Below are 15879 nucleotides of genomic sequence, written 5' to 3' on the forward strand. Positions count from 1 at the left end.
AAGAAAAACAGCCCCAAAGCATGATGCTGCCACCACCATGCTTCATGGTGGGTATGGTGTTCTTTTGGTGATGTGCAGTGTTGTTTTTGGCCAAAAAGTTCAACCTTGGTTTCATCAGTCATTTTCCCACATGCTTTTGGGAGACTTGATGTGTTTTTGCAAAATTTAGCCAGGCTTGGATGTTTTTCTCAACCGCTTCTTTACTGCCTCATAGTAAAATGACCCTGGCAGGAACACTCCCTCCAGGCGGGTGTCATATGACGTCCTCCCGTTCTCGCCGCTCTCGTGCTCCCCTGGGGATCCCACGATTAGGGATGAGGCGTGTCTCTTTGGGCACAGCCCATCCTTGATCAGTGTAAAGAGTCAATAAAAATGACTATTTACCACGTGACTGGCTGTGTCCAATCACAGCTGGTCACAGAATGTAAACAAACCGCTGTTTCCGGGTTCTCCTCCCCACACACCGATCGTGTGTAAGGAGGAGATTGTGGTAACAGCTAGTTACTGCCTACAGTGCACACTGATTGCCCCAGTAATATTATTATTATTTTTATTATTATTATACACTATATAGTGCCAACAGTTTACGCAGTGCTTTACAATATAGAGGGGGGACAGCACAATTACATTATAGTTCAATACAGAAGGGACAGGAGGGCCCTGCTCATAGAGCTTACATTCTAAAGGGAGGGGGTGGTGGTACAAAAGGTAATAGATGCGGGGAATGATTTGATGGGGGGTGGCTTGGGGACAGTTGTTAGGTTGGTGTGGGATAGGCTTCCCTGAATAAGTGAGTTTTCAGGGATCTCCTAAAGGTGGACAGGTTAGGGGCTGATCGGACATACCGAGGCAGTGAGTTCTAGAGGATGGGAGAGGCTCTGGAGAAGTCTTAAAGGCAAGCATGGGAGAAGGTAACAAGGGAGCTATAGAGCAGGAGGTCCTGGGAGGAGCGGAGGGGATGATTTGGGCAATATTTGCAGATGAGGTTGGTGATGTAGCTGGGGGCGATGTTGTGGATGGCCTTGTATGTTGTGGTTAGCATTTTGAATTTTATACAGTGGGGTAGGGGAGGCCAGTGAATGGATTGGCAGAGAGGAGCAGCAGTCACGGATCAGTTATTGAGGTGTATTAGTCTAACAGCAGAATTCATATTAGACTGAAGGGAGGATAGCCTGCGTAAAGGTAGGCCATTAAGGAGAGAGTTGCAGTAGTCAAGGCGGGAAATAATAAAGGAGTGAATAAGTGGCCTTGTGATGTCATTAGTCAGGAACAGTCGAATTCTGGAGATGTTGTGGAGGTTAAGACGGCAGGATTTAGCCAGTGATTGGATGTGGGGGCTGAAGAAGAGGTTAGAGTCAAGGATTACACCCAGCACCCTGGCATGTGTAGAGGGCAATGGCTGTGCTGTTTATCTTAATTGTAAAGTCATGGGGGGGGGCCGGGAAGGAGGAAATATAACCAGCTCAGTTTTAGAAAGATTGAGTTTGAGAAAGTGGTGTGACATCCATACCGATATGTCATTCAGTAAGTTTGAGATCCATGAGGAGATCGAGGGGGTGAGTTGAAGAGTGGAGAGATAGATCTGGGTGTCGTCGGAGTAGAGGTGGTATTGGAAGCCATGGGAGGTTATCAACTGGCCCAGGGAATATGTATAGAGCGAGAATAGGAGAGGCCCAAGGACGGAGCCTTGGAGTACCCCAACAGAAAGAGGAAGAGGAGCAGAGGAGATGGAGTTGTAAGTGACACTGAAAGTGCGCTGAAATAGGTAGGAGGAGAACCAGGATAAAGCAGAATCACAGAGGCCAAGGGAGTGTAATTTGCTGAGGAGGAGCAGGTGGTCAACTGTGTTGAAGGCAGCAGAGAGGTCTAATGCCGCGTACACACGGTCGGACTTTTCGTCTACAAAAGTCCGACAGCCTGTCCGACAGACTTCCTGCGGACTTTCGGCGGACTTGCAGCAGACTTTCTAACGAACGGACTTGCCTACACACGACCACACAAAAGTCCGACGGATTCGTACGTGATGACGTACACCGGACTAAAATAAGGAAATTCATAGCCAGTAGCCAATAGCTGCCCTAGCATGGGTTTTTGTCCGTCGGACTAGCACACAGACGAGCGGATTTCGGGGTCCGTCGTAGTTACGACGTAAAGATTTGAAGCATGTTTCAAATCTAAAGTCCGTCGGATTTGAGGCTGAAAAAGTCTGCTGAAAGTCCGGAGAAGCCCACACACGATCGGATTACCAGCCAGCTTTAGTCTGTCGGCGTCCGTTGGACTTTTGTAGACGAAAAGTCCGACCGTGTGTACGCGGCATTAGAGTATGAGTATGGAGTAATGGGCACTGGTTTTAGCAGTTAGTAGGTCATTGGTGAGTTTTAGTAGGGCAGTTTCAGTGGAATGTTGTGGACATCGTGTGTAAGGAGGAGATTGTGGTATCAGCTAGTTACTGCCTACAGTACACACTAATTGCCCCCAATAATAAAGAGGACCCGTCACCAGCTCATCAGAGTACCCGAATACCTATCTGCAGACCATCAGAATACCCAAGTACCTGTCACCAGCCAATCGGAGTACCCGAGTACTTGTCTCCAGCCCATCAGAGTACCCGAGTACCTATCTACACCCCATGCCTCATAGAATATACGTTGGGGTGTTTGCTTTCCAAAATGGGTTCATTTTGTGGGTAATTCCACTGTCCTGGTGCTCCAGGACCTTCAAAGGTGTGATAGGTAGGAATTGAATTAGATGTGTAATTTATGCTCCTAGAACACTTGATGGTGCTTTCTGCATGTTGGGCCACTCTATATGGCCAGGCTGTGTAAAAGTCTCACATGTGGTATCGCCATACTCAGGAGGAGTAGTAGAAAGTGTTTTGGGATGTCATTTTTGCTATGTACATACTCTGTGTTAGAAATACTGTATATACTCGAGTATAAGCCGAGTTTTTCAGCACATTTTTTTGTGCTGAAAGTGCCCCCCTCGGCTTATACTCGAGTCAAGCACTTTTCTGCAGCAAAAAATGTCATTTTCCGAACCGACTTTGGGGCCCCGTATCTCGGGGCCACTTAGTGCTAGGAACCCCAAATTTGGTGTGCAAACCCAGTGGAACTAGTACCACAACAGCTGGGGTTCCTAGCACCAAGTTGTCCCGAGATACAGGGCCCCAAATTCGGTTCGGAAAATGTCATTCTCTGCTGCAGAAAAGTGCTTGACATTTTCTGAACCGATTTTTGGGGCCCTGTATCTTGGGACCACTTTGGATATATTGTGGTGCTAGTTCCACTGGGTTTGCACACCAAATTTGGAATTACTACCGCTAAGTGGCCCCGAGATACAAGGCCCCATAGTCGGTCAACTGTGTCCATCTTCAGCAATGTCATTTCGGGACCCTTTGAGTCCAGAGACCCCAAATTTTGGCTGCAGCTAGGGAGCATCTAGGAACCCTTAACTACTGAGTTTGAAGTTCGGGGGACCTATGGCTGCAAGAAATATATTGCAAGAAATAAAAAATCCAGCGGTAAATAACCACTTCCCGCCTGGCCTATAGCAGAATGACGGCCGGGCGGTGGTTCAGTTATCCTGACTGGACATCATATGACTTCCAGCAGGATAACGGGTGCCTCGTGCCCGTCTGGGTGCGCATCACGGCGATAGGTGGTGCGGCCTGTCAGTCTGACACACCGATCTCGGTAAAGAGCCTCTGACGGAGGCTCTTTGCCAAGTGATCATCAGCCGTGTCCAATCACGGCTGATCACGATGTAAACAGGAAGAGCCGTTGATCGGCTTTTCCTCACTCGCCTCTGACAGACACGAGTAGAGGAGAGCCGATCAGCGGCTCCCCTGACAGGGGGTGTCTGCGCTGAATGTTTATCAGCACAACCCCACCAAGGATGCCCACACTGGACCACCAGGGAAGCCCCTAACATGTGGATGGCCAAGTACATCCCCCATGGCCATCCACATATGCAAATATATGCCCAATATATACCAATCAGTGCCCACAAATGGCACCATTATGGATCAGATCAGACCAGTGATGCCCAGCAATGCCACCCATCAGTGTCATCAGTGCCCACCTATCAGTGACCATCAGTGCCCATCCGAGCCACCCATCAGTGCCCCCCCATAAGTACCCATCAGTGCCACCTATGAGTGCCCATCAGTGCCGCCTATGAGTGCCTATCAGTGCTTCCTATCAGTGCCTATCAGTGCCACCTCATTGGTGCCACCTCATCGGTGCCCATCGGTGCTGCCTTATCAGTGCCCGTCAGTGCAGCCATATCAGTGCCCATCATTGAAGAAATTGTACTTATTTACAAAAATTTTTAACAGAAACAAAGAAACGTTTTTAATAAATAAAAATCGCAGAGGTGATTTTAAATACCACCAAAAGAAAGCTCTATTTGTGTGAACAAAATGTTAAAAAATTTGTTACAGTGTAGCATGACTGTATAATTGTCATTCAAATTGTCACAGCGCTGCAAGCTGAAAACTGGCCTGGGCAGTAAGTGGGTGTAAGTGCCTGGTATTGAAGTGGTTAAATACCACCAAAAGAAAGCTCTATTTGTGTGAAAAAAAATTATAACAATTTTGTTTGGGTACAGTGTTGCATGACTGAGTAATTGTTATTCAAAGTGCGAGAGCACTGAAAGCTGAAAATTGATCTGGACAGGAAGGGGGTATTGAAGAGTGAGTGAGTGACTTGTATAGCGCTACCTATGCGAACTGAATCGCCTCAGGGCGCTTTTTAACCTACCAGCATGTCTTTGGAGTGTGGGAGGAAACCGGAGTACCCGGAGGAAACCCACGCAGGCACAAGGAGAACATGCAAACTCCAGGCAGGTAGTGCCGTGGTCGGGATTTGAATCAGTGACCCTATTGCTGCTAGGTGAGAGTGCTATCCACTACACCACTGTGCTGCCTTGAAGAGGTTAATAAGAAAAGGCTTCCGTCTTGCCACTCTACCCCATAGCCCAGACATATGAAGAATACGGGAGATTGTTGTCACATGTATCACACAGCCAGTACTTGCCAGATATTCCTGCAGCCCCTTTAATGTTGCTGTAGGCCTCTTGGCTGTCTCCCTAACCAGTTTTCTTCTTTTCATAAATTTTGGAGGGACGTCCAGTTCTTGGTAATATTTTCTTCACTTCATGATGACTGTCCTCACTGTGTTCCATGGTATATCTAATGCCTTGGAAATTCTTTTGTACTCTTCTCCTGACTGATACCTTGTAACAATGAGAACCCTCTGATGCTTTGGAAGCTCTCTGCGGACCATGGCTTGTACTGTAGGATGCGACTAAGAAAATGTCAGGAAAGACCTACTAGAACAGCAGAACTTTATTTGGGGTTAATCAGAGGCACTTTACATGATGGCAGGTGTGTACTGACTCCTATTTAACATGAGTTTGAATGTGATTGTTTAATTCTGAACACAGCTACATCCCCAGTTATAAGAGGGTGTGCACACTTATGCAGCAACACTATTTTATTTTTTTTATTTTTACTTCCCTCCACCTAAAAGATTTCAGTTTGTTTTTCAACTGAGTTGTACAGTTTATAGGTCACATTAAAGGTGGAAAAAGTTCTGAAATTATTTATCTTTGTCTCCTTTTTTTACATCACAGAAACCTGACATTTTAAAAGGGGTGTGTAGGCTTTTTATATCCACTGTGTATATATATATATATATATATATATATATATATATATATATATATATATATATATATATATATATATAATATATATATGACACCAGGTGTCCACTAGCATTGTCACAAAGAGAAGATGGAAGTTTTTCCACAACACAGTCCTTCTCAGTGCTTCTCAGAGAGATTGTGTTTCATTTTGTTATAGTAATGGATCATGGGAAGGCATATAAAGCTCCAAAACCCAGCAAAACAGCTTACTAGATCACCATAGGAAAAAGCCATTAGAAAGAGAAGCAAAACCTATTAAAATCCTATGCTGGAGGCATGGCAATTACAATGAAGAAATTAGGAGCCATTCATGTACAATTTTATGGAATATTTTTTTTTGGTTATCACGCTTCTCTTATCCTACAGTTTGAATGATAATGACCTGACAGACAGTTCCTGTCCACCCCTGGCATCCATTATAAGAAGTAACCAAACACTGAGGAGACTGGATCTGTCCTGGAACAATCTGGAGGGTCCTCATTTCAGGGATCTGATGACAGCTCTGACCACAAGCCAGATAGAGGAATTACTGTGAGTATAACAGGACTGATTGGAACTAGACATGTGCAATTCGTTTAGTTATGAATCAAAATTCTTTTGAAATTTTTGTTATTTGGATGCATCCAAATCTCAATAGTAATACATTTCTATGAATCCAAAACACATCATTACAAAACAACGTATTCATTTGTTTCATTTGAATGACGTGATGCGATATTTGGCCTTTTGTTAAAAATGTTTAAAGCATCCGAAATAACGTAACGGCTTAGCAAATTATTTATTTAAATTCAGACCTATTTTGTTTTATGTTGCATTAACGTTTTTCATTATTCTAAAAAATGCACTACATATGAAATGGACACATATTGAAATAAATACAGTAAGTTATGGAAGTGAAAAAAGGATCATTCCTACTTATTTGTTTGCTTGGATGCAGGTGGATCCATCAATCGCCAAATCAACGATTGAATCCGGTGAAAAAAATGTTGTTCTATTTGTTGTGTTTTGATTCAGAGATTCTGATGGATCCATCTCCATCCAACCCAGAGTGCATGCAGTGCATTTGTAAAGTATTCAGACCCGCTTCACTTTTCTCAGTGTTATGTTGCAGCCTGATACTGTAGTCATTTACATTTGTCTCAATAATCTACACTCAATACCCCATACTGACAAATTGAAAACAGAATTTTAGAAATATTTGCAAAATTATGAAAAAGGAAAAGGTGAAATATCACATTGGCATAAGTATTTAGACCCTTTGCAACAACACTTTAAATTTAGCTTGTGTGCTTCCTATTTCTCTTGATCTTTGCTGAGAAGTTTCTACACCTTGATTGGAGTCCACCTCTGGTAAATTAAATTGAGTGGACATGATTTAGAAAGGCACCCACCTCTCTATAAAAGGCCTTGCAGCTGACAATGCATACTGTATCAGAGCAAAAGCAATGAGCTCAAAGTTACTGCCTGCAGAGCTCCGAGACCAGATTATTGCAAGGCACAGATCTGGGGAAAGCTACAAAAAAATTCTGCTGCACTGAAGGTTCCCAAGAGCACAGAGGCCTCCAAATTTCTCAAATGGAAGAAGTTTGGCAAAACCAGGACTCTTCCAAGAGCTGGTCATCCAGCCAAATTGAGTAATCGGGGGAGAAGGGCCTTAGTAAGAAAGGTGACCAAGAACCTAATGGTCACTCTGACTAAGCATAAATCCTGTGTGGAGGAGGGGCAAAGTTCCAGAAGGACAACCATCACTGCAGCCCTCCACCAATCTGGGCTTTATGGCAGAGTGGCTAGATGGAAGCCTCTCTTCAGTGCAAAACACATGGAAGCCCACTTAAAGTTTGCAAAAAAGCACCTGGGGAGCTCTCAAACTGTGAGAAGCAAGATTAAACTGTTTGGCCTTAATTCTAAACCTTATGTCTGGAAGAAAGCAGGCAGCGCTCATCACCTGTCCAATACCATATCAACCGTGGTGGTGGCAGCATCATGCTGTGGGGAAGGTGTTCAGTAGCAGGGACTGGGAGACTGGTCAGCGTTGAGGGAAAGCTGAATAAAGCAAAGTACTGAGATATCCTCAATGAACACTTGTTCCACAATGCTCAGGACCTCATACTGGGCCAAAGGTTCACCTTCCAACATAACGGTCCTAAGCACACGGCCAAGACAACACAGGAGTGGCTTAAGAACACCTCTGTGAATGTCCTAGAGTGGCCCAAGAAGAGCCCTGACTTAAACCCGATTGATCATCTCTGGAAAGACCTGAAAATGGTGGTCCCCATCCAACTCAATTGAGTTTGAGAGGATTTGCAAAGAAGAGTGGCAGAAAATCCAAATCCTGGTGTGCAAAATTGTTGTGTCATACCCAAAAAGACTACAGGCTGTAATTGCTGTCAAAGGTGCTTCAACAAGGTATTGAGTAAAGGGTCTGAATATTTATGTACGTGATATTCAATTTTTTATTTTTAATAAATTCACAGACATTTCTAAAATTCTGTTTTCACTTTGTCATTATGGGGTACTAAGTTTAGATTAATGAGGAAAAAAAATAATTAAAAAAACTGCAGTATCAGGATGCAACATAACAAAATTAAAAAGGTGAAGGGGGCCTAAATAATTAGCGAATGCACTGTATGTAATCTCTCAAAAAATGAATTACCATGTTAAAACAAATCTAGACAATCTTCTGACATTACTTCTTAAATAGGAATCGGTTCAAAACAATTTAATGTTTGAAATAAATCTCAAATATATGAAAAAACATAACAAATATAATGAAATCATTAATTTAACGAACAAATCAGAAATTAAACAAATTTTGTCAAGTCTCTAATTGGAACAATAATTTTCTCGGCCCCTTTTTATCTCAAACCTCAATAATAAATAAAAAAAATGCAGTTAAATCTTAGATTCACTCTATATGCACAATGCATTAATAATTTATTCCTGCACCCAATATGTAACAAGTTTGGATTCTAGAATTCTTCATAGAAAATGGTGTATTTTGTAACAGTAAAGAGAATTTTGTATTTTATGGTGTATTTTGTAACAGTAAAGAGTATTTTGTAACAGTAAAGAGAATTTGGTCTCTTTGATCAGGTGTTTCTAAGTATATAAACTTTATATAGATGTGCCCCAATAATACTGCATCCAAACTAAAATCTAGACATGAATTGAAGTTTGGATGAAATGTTCGTTATTTGGAGATTCGGATGTAACCGAATTTCCAAATCACAATAGCTAATCAATTTCGGATTTCAACCAATCCGAAATTGATTAGAATGAAATTAATTATCCAAATTTGAAAGTTAATTTGAATTTGAAAAATGAATTTGAATTTGAAAATTATTTTGAAATGGAAACATGTTGCAATTTCTTTGTGAAAGAAACAATCAGCACCAAAAATAAACAGTGAAATATTGCCATGCGGCTCAATGCAATCATAAACCCTTACATAAACGTGCACAGCTGCTAAACATTCTTAATGATACACCACACTTGTTGCAAAATCATTATTTTTAAATTAATGTAGCGCTATGTATATAAACAATTAAATACCAAATTAAATGATATTGGTGCAAAATTATAATGATAACAAATCATAAACATAAATAATAAATAGTCCACTGAATAAAACAGGAAACTCTTCTTATAACAGTGATTCCACACACTTCCACCACAGTGATTATTCGTCCTCAAAGGGATCCAACATGAGTGCACACCGCCACCAGTAAACATGCTCGCTCCCCTTCCAGATGAGTTAAAACTCATAAACGGGTCTCTCCACGAGTTCGTTACGATCTCCTTCCCTTAATGATCAATGGTGGATATTCCAGCAATCCACAGACTGCTCCTCTCTACCGGTAACTCTGTACACTTGTATCCAGGAAACAAATCACCTCTCAGCTTCGCTCAAGGTTCCATGAGTTCAGGACATGTAAATAGCAAGTATAGAAACCATAGTGTTCTCCGTATACAAGTTTATTAAAAGCCCCCAAAAACAAGTTGCACTTACAAGATAAAACTTTAAAATGCACATATAGAAACCTCCGCTGTAGCGCCGCCGTGTACACACTCAGTGTCTGGCCTGACGTCACACTATCGGCTCCTCCCTTCTAAATGCGTATCGGCCTCTCATTTGCCTTCCTCAGTAGATGGGTGGGCCGATCTTTCTAAGCTGATTTATAGTGTACCGTTGCCACGGTAACCCTCCGGGTGTCACCTTGGGCATGTCTGCGGTGCATAAAGATCCTCCCTCTCTCCGTGTCTCCAGGATGTACAAATCCCTAGACCGGAGAGTGTGTCACTCTCGCTGCAAACTAAGAGCTCACAGTCAGGGTATTTTCGTCATGCCGCTCTGCAGACATACGTGGCGAACTCCGGTTACAATCTTTCACATAATTAGCAATACTTGGCACTTTTATAATACCGCAGCTAATAATTACATACATGATCAAACGCTATTAAACTTGAGTAATATTAAGTAAATATATAGAAAAAGGACATAAGGAGAGTAGTCCTATAATATATATATATACACACACACACACTACGGGACAATAGGACAATATTATTACAGTAGTTAAAAAATTTGTTGTTTGGAATTTATTTTCAAGCTATATTTATGTTCCCTAGTGGAGAAGAGACGCTTGAGAGGGGATATGATTTCAATTTACAAATACCGTACTGGTGACCCCACAATAGGGATAAAACTTTTTCGCAGAAGAGAGTTTAACAAGACTCGTGGCCACTCATTTAAATTAGAAGAAAAGAGGTTTAACCTTAAACTACGTAGAGGGTTCTTTACTGTAAGAGCGGCAAGGATGTGGAATTCCCTTCCACAGGCGGTGGTCTCAGCAGGGAGCATTGATAGCTTCAAGAAACTATTCGATAAGCACCTGAATGACCGCAACATACAGGGATATATAATGTAATACTGACACATAATCACACACATAGGTTGGACTTGATGGACTTGTGTCTTTTTTCAACCTCACCTACTATGTAACTATGTAACTATGTAGTGTGCGTTATGAATATATGTATTAATACCAGGGTCACATGTCATTAAAATTTATTAAAATTATATAAAATGTATTTTATTAATTCTTAAAACTATATTTACGTTCACTACTGTGCATTATAATCTATATGTCAATATAAGGGTCACCTATATTCACCCATTATAGATGAAACAGTTTAGATCGAAATCTATGTTGAGCCCCTCCGGGCGTCAAAACCTGGGTCTCATAGATCCAGGCTGATTCACGTTGGCTTAGTTGCCTTATATAGTTACCCCCCCTCCAATGATGTTTTACCTTCTTATTATTTTGGATGATCCTATGTTCTAATATCCAAAAGAATAAGATTGAAAATATTATCAGGAGGCACTGGAATGTGTTATTAAGAGATACATTACTGGGAGGTGTTCTTCCCTAGTGTCCTTCATTTGTGTATAAGAAAGCACCCAACATAAGAGACATTTTGGCACCAGGAGCCCTAGATCCCCCTAATAAACACATTAATGCCCCGTACACACGGTCGGACTTTGTTCGGACATACCGACAACAAAATCCTAGGATTTTTTCCCGACGGATGTTGGCTCAAACTTGTCTTGCATACACACGATCACACAAAGTTGTCGGAAAGTCCGATCGTTCTAAACGCGGTGACGTAAAACACGTACGTCGGGACTATAAACGGGGCAGTGGCCAATAGCTTTCATCTCTTTATTTATTCTGAGCATGCGTGGCACTTTGTCCGTCGGATTTGTGTACACACGATCGGAATTTCCGACAACGGATTTTGTTGTCGGAAAATTTTATCTCCTGCTCTCCAACTTTGTGTGTCGGAAAATCCGATGGAAAATGTCCGATGGAGCCCACACACGGTCGGAATTTCCGACAACACGCTCCGATCGGACATTTTCCATCGGAAAATCCGACCGTGTGTACGGGGCATAACACTTGTACTCCACAGCCACTGGAGGAGTACATAAGATTAAGGATTTTATTACTTGTTCTTCTAAAGGGGTTGTATACATGTTGGAGTGTTCGTGCAAACTCCAGTATGTGGGTCGGACGTCTAGACCATTGCTGGTAAGAGTGCGCGAACACATCAATACTATTAAAGGGAAGAAAGAATATTGTGTTTCCAAGCATTTTAGCGATATTCACGATAGAAATCCCAATCAGTTAAAATTTTGGGCCATAGAGAAGGTAAAACATCATTGGAGAGGGGGTAACTATATAAGGCAACTAAGCCAACGTGAATCGGCCTGGATCTATGAGACCCAGGTTTTGACGCCTAGGGGGCTCAACATAGATTTTGATCTAAACTGTTTCATCTATAATGGGTGAATATAGGTGACACTTTTATTGACATATAGATTATAACGCACAGTAGGGAATGTAAATATAGTTTTAAGAATTAATAAAATACATTTTATATAATATTTATTAATTTTCATGACATGTGACCCTGGTATTAATACATATATTCATAACGTACACTAGGGAACATAAATATAGCTTATATATAAATAAAAATTGTAGGACTATTCTCCTTATGTCTATTTTAATATATTTATTTAGTATTAATTATTTAAGTTTAATAGTGTTTGATCATGTATGTAATTATTAGCTACGGTAATATAAAAGTGCCAAGTATTGCTAATTATGTGATAGATTGTAACCGGAGTTCGCCACATATGTCTGTGGAGCGGCATGACGAAAATACCCTGACTGTGAGCTCTTAGTTTGCAGCGGGAGTGACACACTCTAAGGTCTGGTGATTTGTACATCCTGGAGACACGGAGAGAGGGAGGATCTTTATGCACCGCAGACATGCCCGAAGTGACGCCCGGAGGGTTACCGTGGCAACGGTACACTATAAATTAGCTTAGAAAGATCGGCCCACCCATCTACTGAGGAATACCAATGAGAGGCCGATATGCGTTTAGAAGGGAGAAGCCGATAGTGTGACATCAGGCCAGGCACTGTGAGTGTGTACACGGCAGCACTACAGTGGAGGTTTCTACATGTGAATTTTAAAGTTTTATCTTGTAAGTGCAACTTGTTTTTGGGGGCTTTTAATAAACTTGTATACGGAGAACACTATGGTTTTTTATACTTGTTATTTACATGTCCTAAACTTATGGAACTTTGAGCGAAGCTGAGAGGTGATTTGTTTCCTGGATACAAGTGTACGGAGTTACCGGTAGAGAGGAGCAGTCTGTGGATTGCTGGAAAATTCACCATTGATCATTAAGGGAAGGAGATCGTAAAGGACTCGTGGAGAGACCTGTTTATGAATTTTAACTCATCTGGGATGTGAGCGCGCATTTTTACTGGTGATGGTGTGCACTCATGTTGGATCCTTTTGAGGACGAATAATCACTGTGGTGGAAGTGTGTGGAATCAATTATAAGAAGAGTTTCCTGTTTTATTCAGTGGACTATTTATTATTTATGTTTATGATTTGTTATAATTGCACCAATATCATTTAATTTGGAATTTAAATGTTTATATACAAGCACTACATTAACTTAAAAATAACGATGTTGCAATTTCTATTTGGGCTGCATCATAGAATAAAATAGAATAGAAAATTAATAAATAGAACAGAATAAAATAGAATAGAAAATGATGAAATGGAATAACAAATAAAGGAATAAAATTGAATCGAATAGAGTAAAACAGAATAGAAAAGTAAGGAGTAGAAAGGAATATAAAATAAAGCAATAGAATAAAGCATAAAATACAATAAAGCGATAGAATAAAATAAAATGGAAAATAAAGGAATATAATAAAACAGAATAGAACATAAAATAAAGAAATAGAATAGAAAATAAAGGAATAGAATAAAACAGATTACAATAGAATACATTTTTTTTAACATAATTATGATGAAACAAAATGATTAACAAACGACTCGGAAACAAAATAAATTTTTCCATCGTGCACATCTTTGCTAAAATTCCACTTTGGACTTAGTAAAAAATAATCCCATGACTGCTGGCTGATTCTTCTTAGGATTTTTTTAGATTTGTAACTACTGAAAACATAATGTTTTGTGTGGTCATACATGTGGAAGTGACTGGACACCCTGTTTCAAAGTGAATTGAAAAAACACTATCAACCTATAGTTGATTGGTGACTCTTTGGTGCTATAATAATCATGCACAAATGAAGAATAAAGAAAAAAAATCCAATTAAGAAAAAAGGTAGTTCATATAGTGGATATTATAAAGGTACATGCTTGTGGATTTTTTTTTAAATATAATTTTTCTTTTCTTCAACAGTTTGAATAATAATTTCCTGACAGACAGTTCCTGCCCCCACCTGACATCAGGAATACGAAATAACCAGACACTGAGGAGACTGGACCTGTCTAAGAACCATCTGGAGGGTCCTCATTTCAGGGTTCTGATGGAAGCTCTGACCACAAGCCGGATAGAGGAATTACTGTGAGTACACAAGGACTGATTGCATTAAAAATGATCAGAACGCCTTTATATCACCTTTATATCTTAAACATATAAAATACCTGCTTGTTTTTTTTGGGGTTTTTTTTTAGAAAGATTAGAGCATTAAAATTTCCTCCGGCCTTAAAGGGCCCCTTTTTTTATATAGCAAAATAAAAAAACGTTTATTGCTTTTAACCACTTAAAAGGGTTGCATTAAGGTGAAAAAACACCTTGCAGTGTCCAGCTCCCCAGCCCCCCCGTTTTACTTACCTGATCCCCGAATTTCCGTGGGCGCGTTCCCGCCGTACTTTTCTCCACGGAGTCCCAGCTTTGATTGAAAAGATTGATAGCAGTGCAGCCATTGGCTCCCGCTGCTGTCAATCAAATCCAATGATGCGATCTTCCCCTGGTAAAGGCACCAGAGTCTAAAATTTCACAGTTGGGTACCATAAGGTTGCTTTAAGAACAGTCAAAGCCTCACAGCTGGTAAATATGAGGCTAGACTTTTTGGCATCTACAGGTAGCAAAACTGCAATATTGGGATGCTGCACAGTTTGCTGAGGTCAGTCAGGGTCCTTACTCACAGTCCTATGAAAGTTGCCCCCTTCCAGCTTCCACAATCCAGTGAGTGAGACTCCCTACAGACTCGATCCCCAGGTGCTGAAATCCAGAACTCTCCCTGACAGAGAAAAGAACAATCTCCTCAAGGCTCCAGGCTATTTACCATCTTCTGGACCTTCTTCTGGGCACAACTCCTCAGGAATTGTTCAGGGTTTAGTAAATATTCAGGCCAGTCATTTGAATTTCCCCTCGTAGGCTTTGAAAGCTTCTCCCAGAGGCAGGGGGGAAACAATCAAACTCACCCCATGAAAACATCTACTGTGGTTTACTCTGGTTTATTGTGTGGCTTTTTTTAAAAGAGAAGTATGGGGTATAAAAAAAAAGCCTATATTAACCTAGGTGGATGCAGTATCGATCTGATGTCGGGGACAGAACCTTGATTCCCTTTGCCATTTGGGGAGCCAGTTAGTAATTCCTGGTGTAATAAGGTGGGAACAGTGGGAGGGTCTTTTTCCTCCCGGGTTGATTCTGGCCTGGTGCACCAGGCTTGTTCTCGGTTGAAGTCAAGGCTCTCCCTAAGTTGTAATGCCTTTCTGGTAGGAATGGTGCTCCACTGGTCTGACCAGGGGCAATTCTATGATTGTTGTCTGATTCTTGCTACCCTCACTAAAATCCTACATTGTATTAAATTGTAAGTCTAGCAAAAATTTTTTTTTTAGTTTTGGATTTCGTGGTGATGGGTTCACATCACTGTCAGATTTGTATTGCTGCCCCGTTTGGGCCAAACAGGTGGTGGGGAGTTCTCACATACCTGGTAGAGGCTGAGCTAATGAGTAGTTCTTCACTTACACCTCCTGCCCTGCACCCCCTGGATTTGGTGACAGAGCGAAGCAGGGTAAGGAGTGGCACAGGTGACTGTGGTAGGTCCTGACATCGTGGGTGGCCAGATGAGTCTGGATTCTGCTGTGGATGCAGTACTGAACCTTGTGCAGAATGCTGTCACACAGATGGAGCACAGGAATGCACAGGTGCAGGCTTCAAAGCAAGCCAGAGCCAGCAATAACTGGGCAGATGAGGTGCGGGGTCAATATCAAAAGGGTAAGAGGAGGTACAAAAGAACAGGCAGTGGAGGGAGTCCGAGCACAAGA

The 15879-nt window shown here is 41.4% G+C and overlaps 1 protein-coding gene across 2 annotated transcripts in view; it reads left to right on the plus strand.

Moving 5' to 3' along the window:
• Window positions 1-15879, plus strand: part of LOC141144047 (NACHT, LRR and PYD domains-containing protein 12-like) — a 202045-nt gene that overhangs the window by 93911 nt on the left and 92255 nt on the right. For both annotated transcript variants that reach the window (XM_073629392.1, XM_073629391.1), the window contains exons 11-12: window positions 6076-6240; window positions 14006-14170. In XM_073629392.1, coding sequence (XP_073485493.1) covers window positions 6076-6240; window positions 14006-14170 — 330 coding nt within the window. The remainder of the gene's footprint in view (window positions 1-6075; window positions 6241-14005; window positions 14171-15879) is intronic.

This window comes from Aquarana catesbeiana, linkage group LG05, assembly GCF_042186555.1.
Source record: "Aquarana catesbeiana isolate 2022-GZ linkage group LG05, ASM4218655v1, whole genome shotgun sequence".
In the NCBI taxonomy this organism is placed as follows: Eukaryota; Metazoa; Chordata; class Amphibia; order Anura; family Ranidae; genus Aquarana; species Aquarana catesbeiana.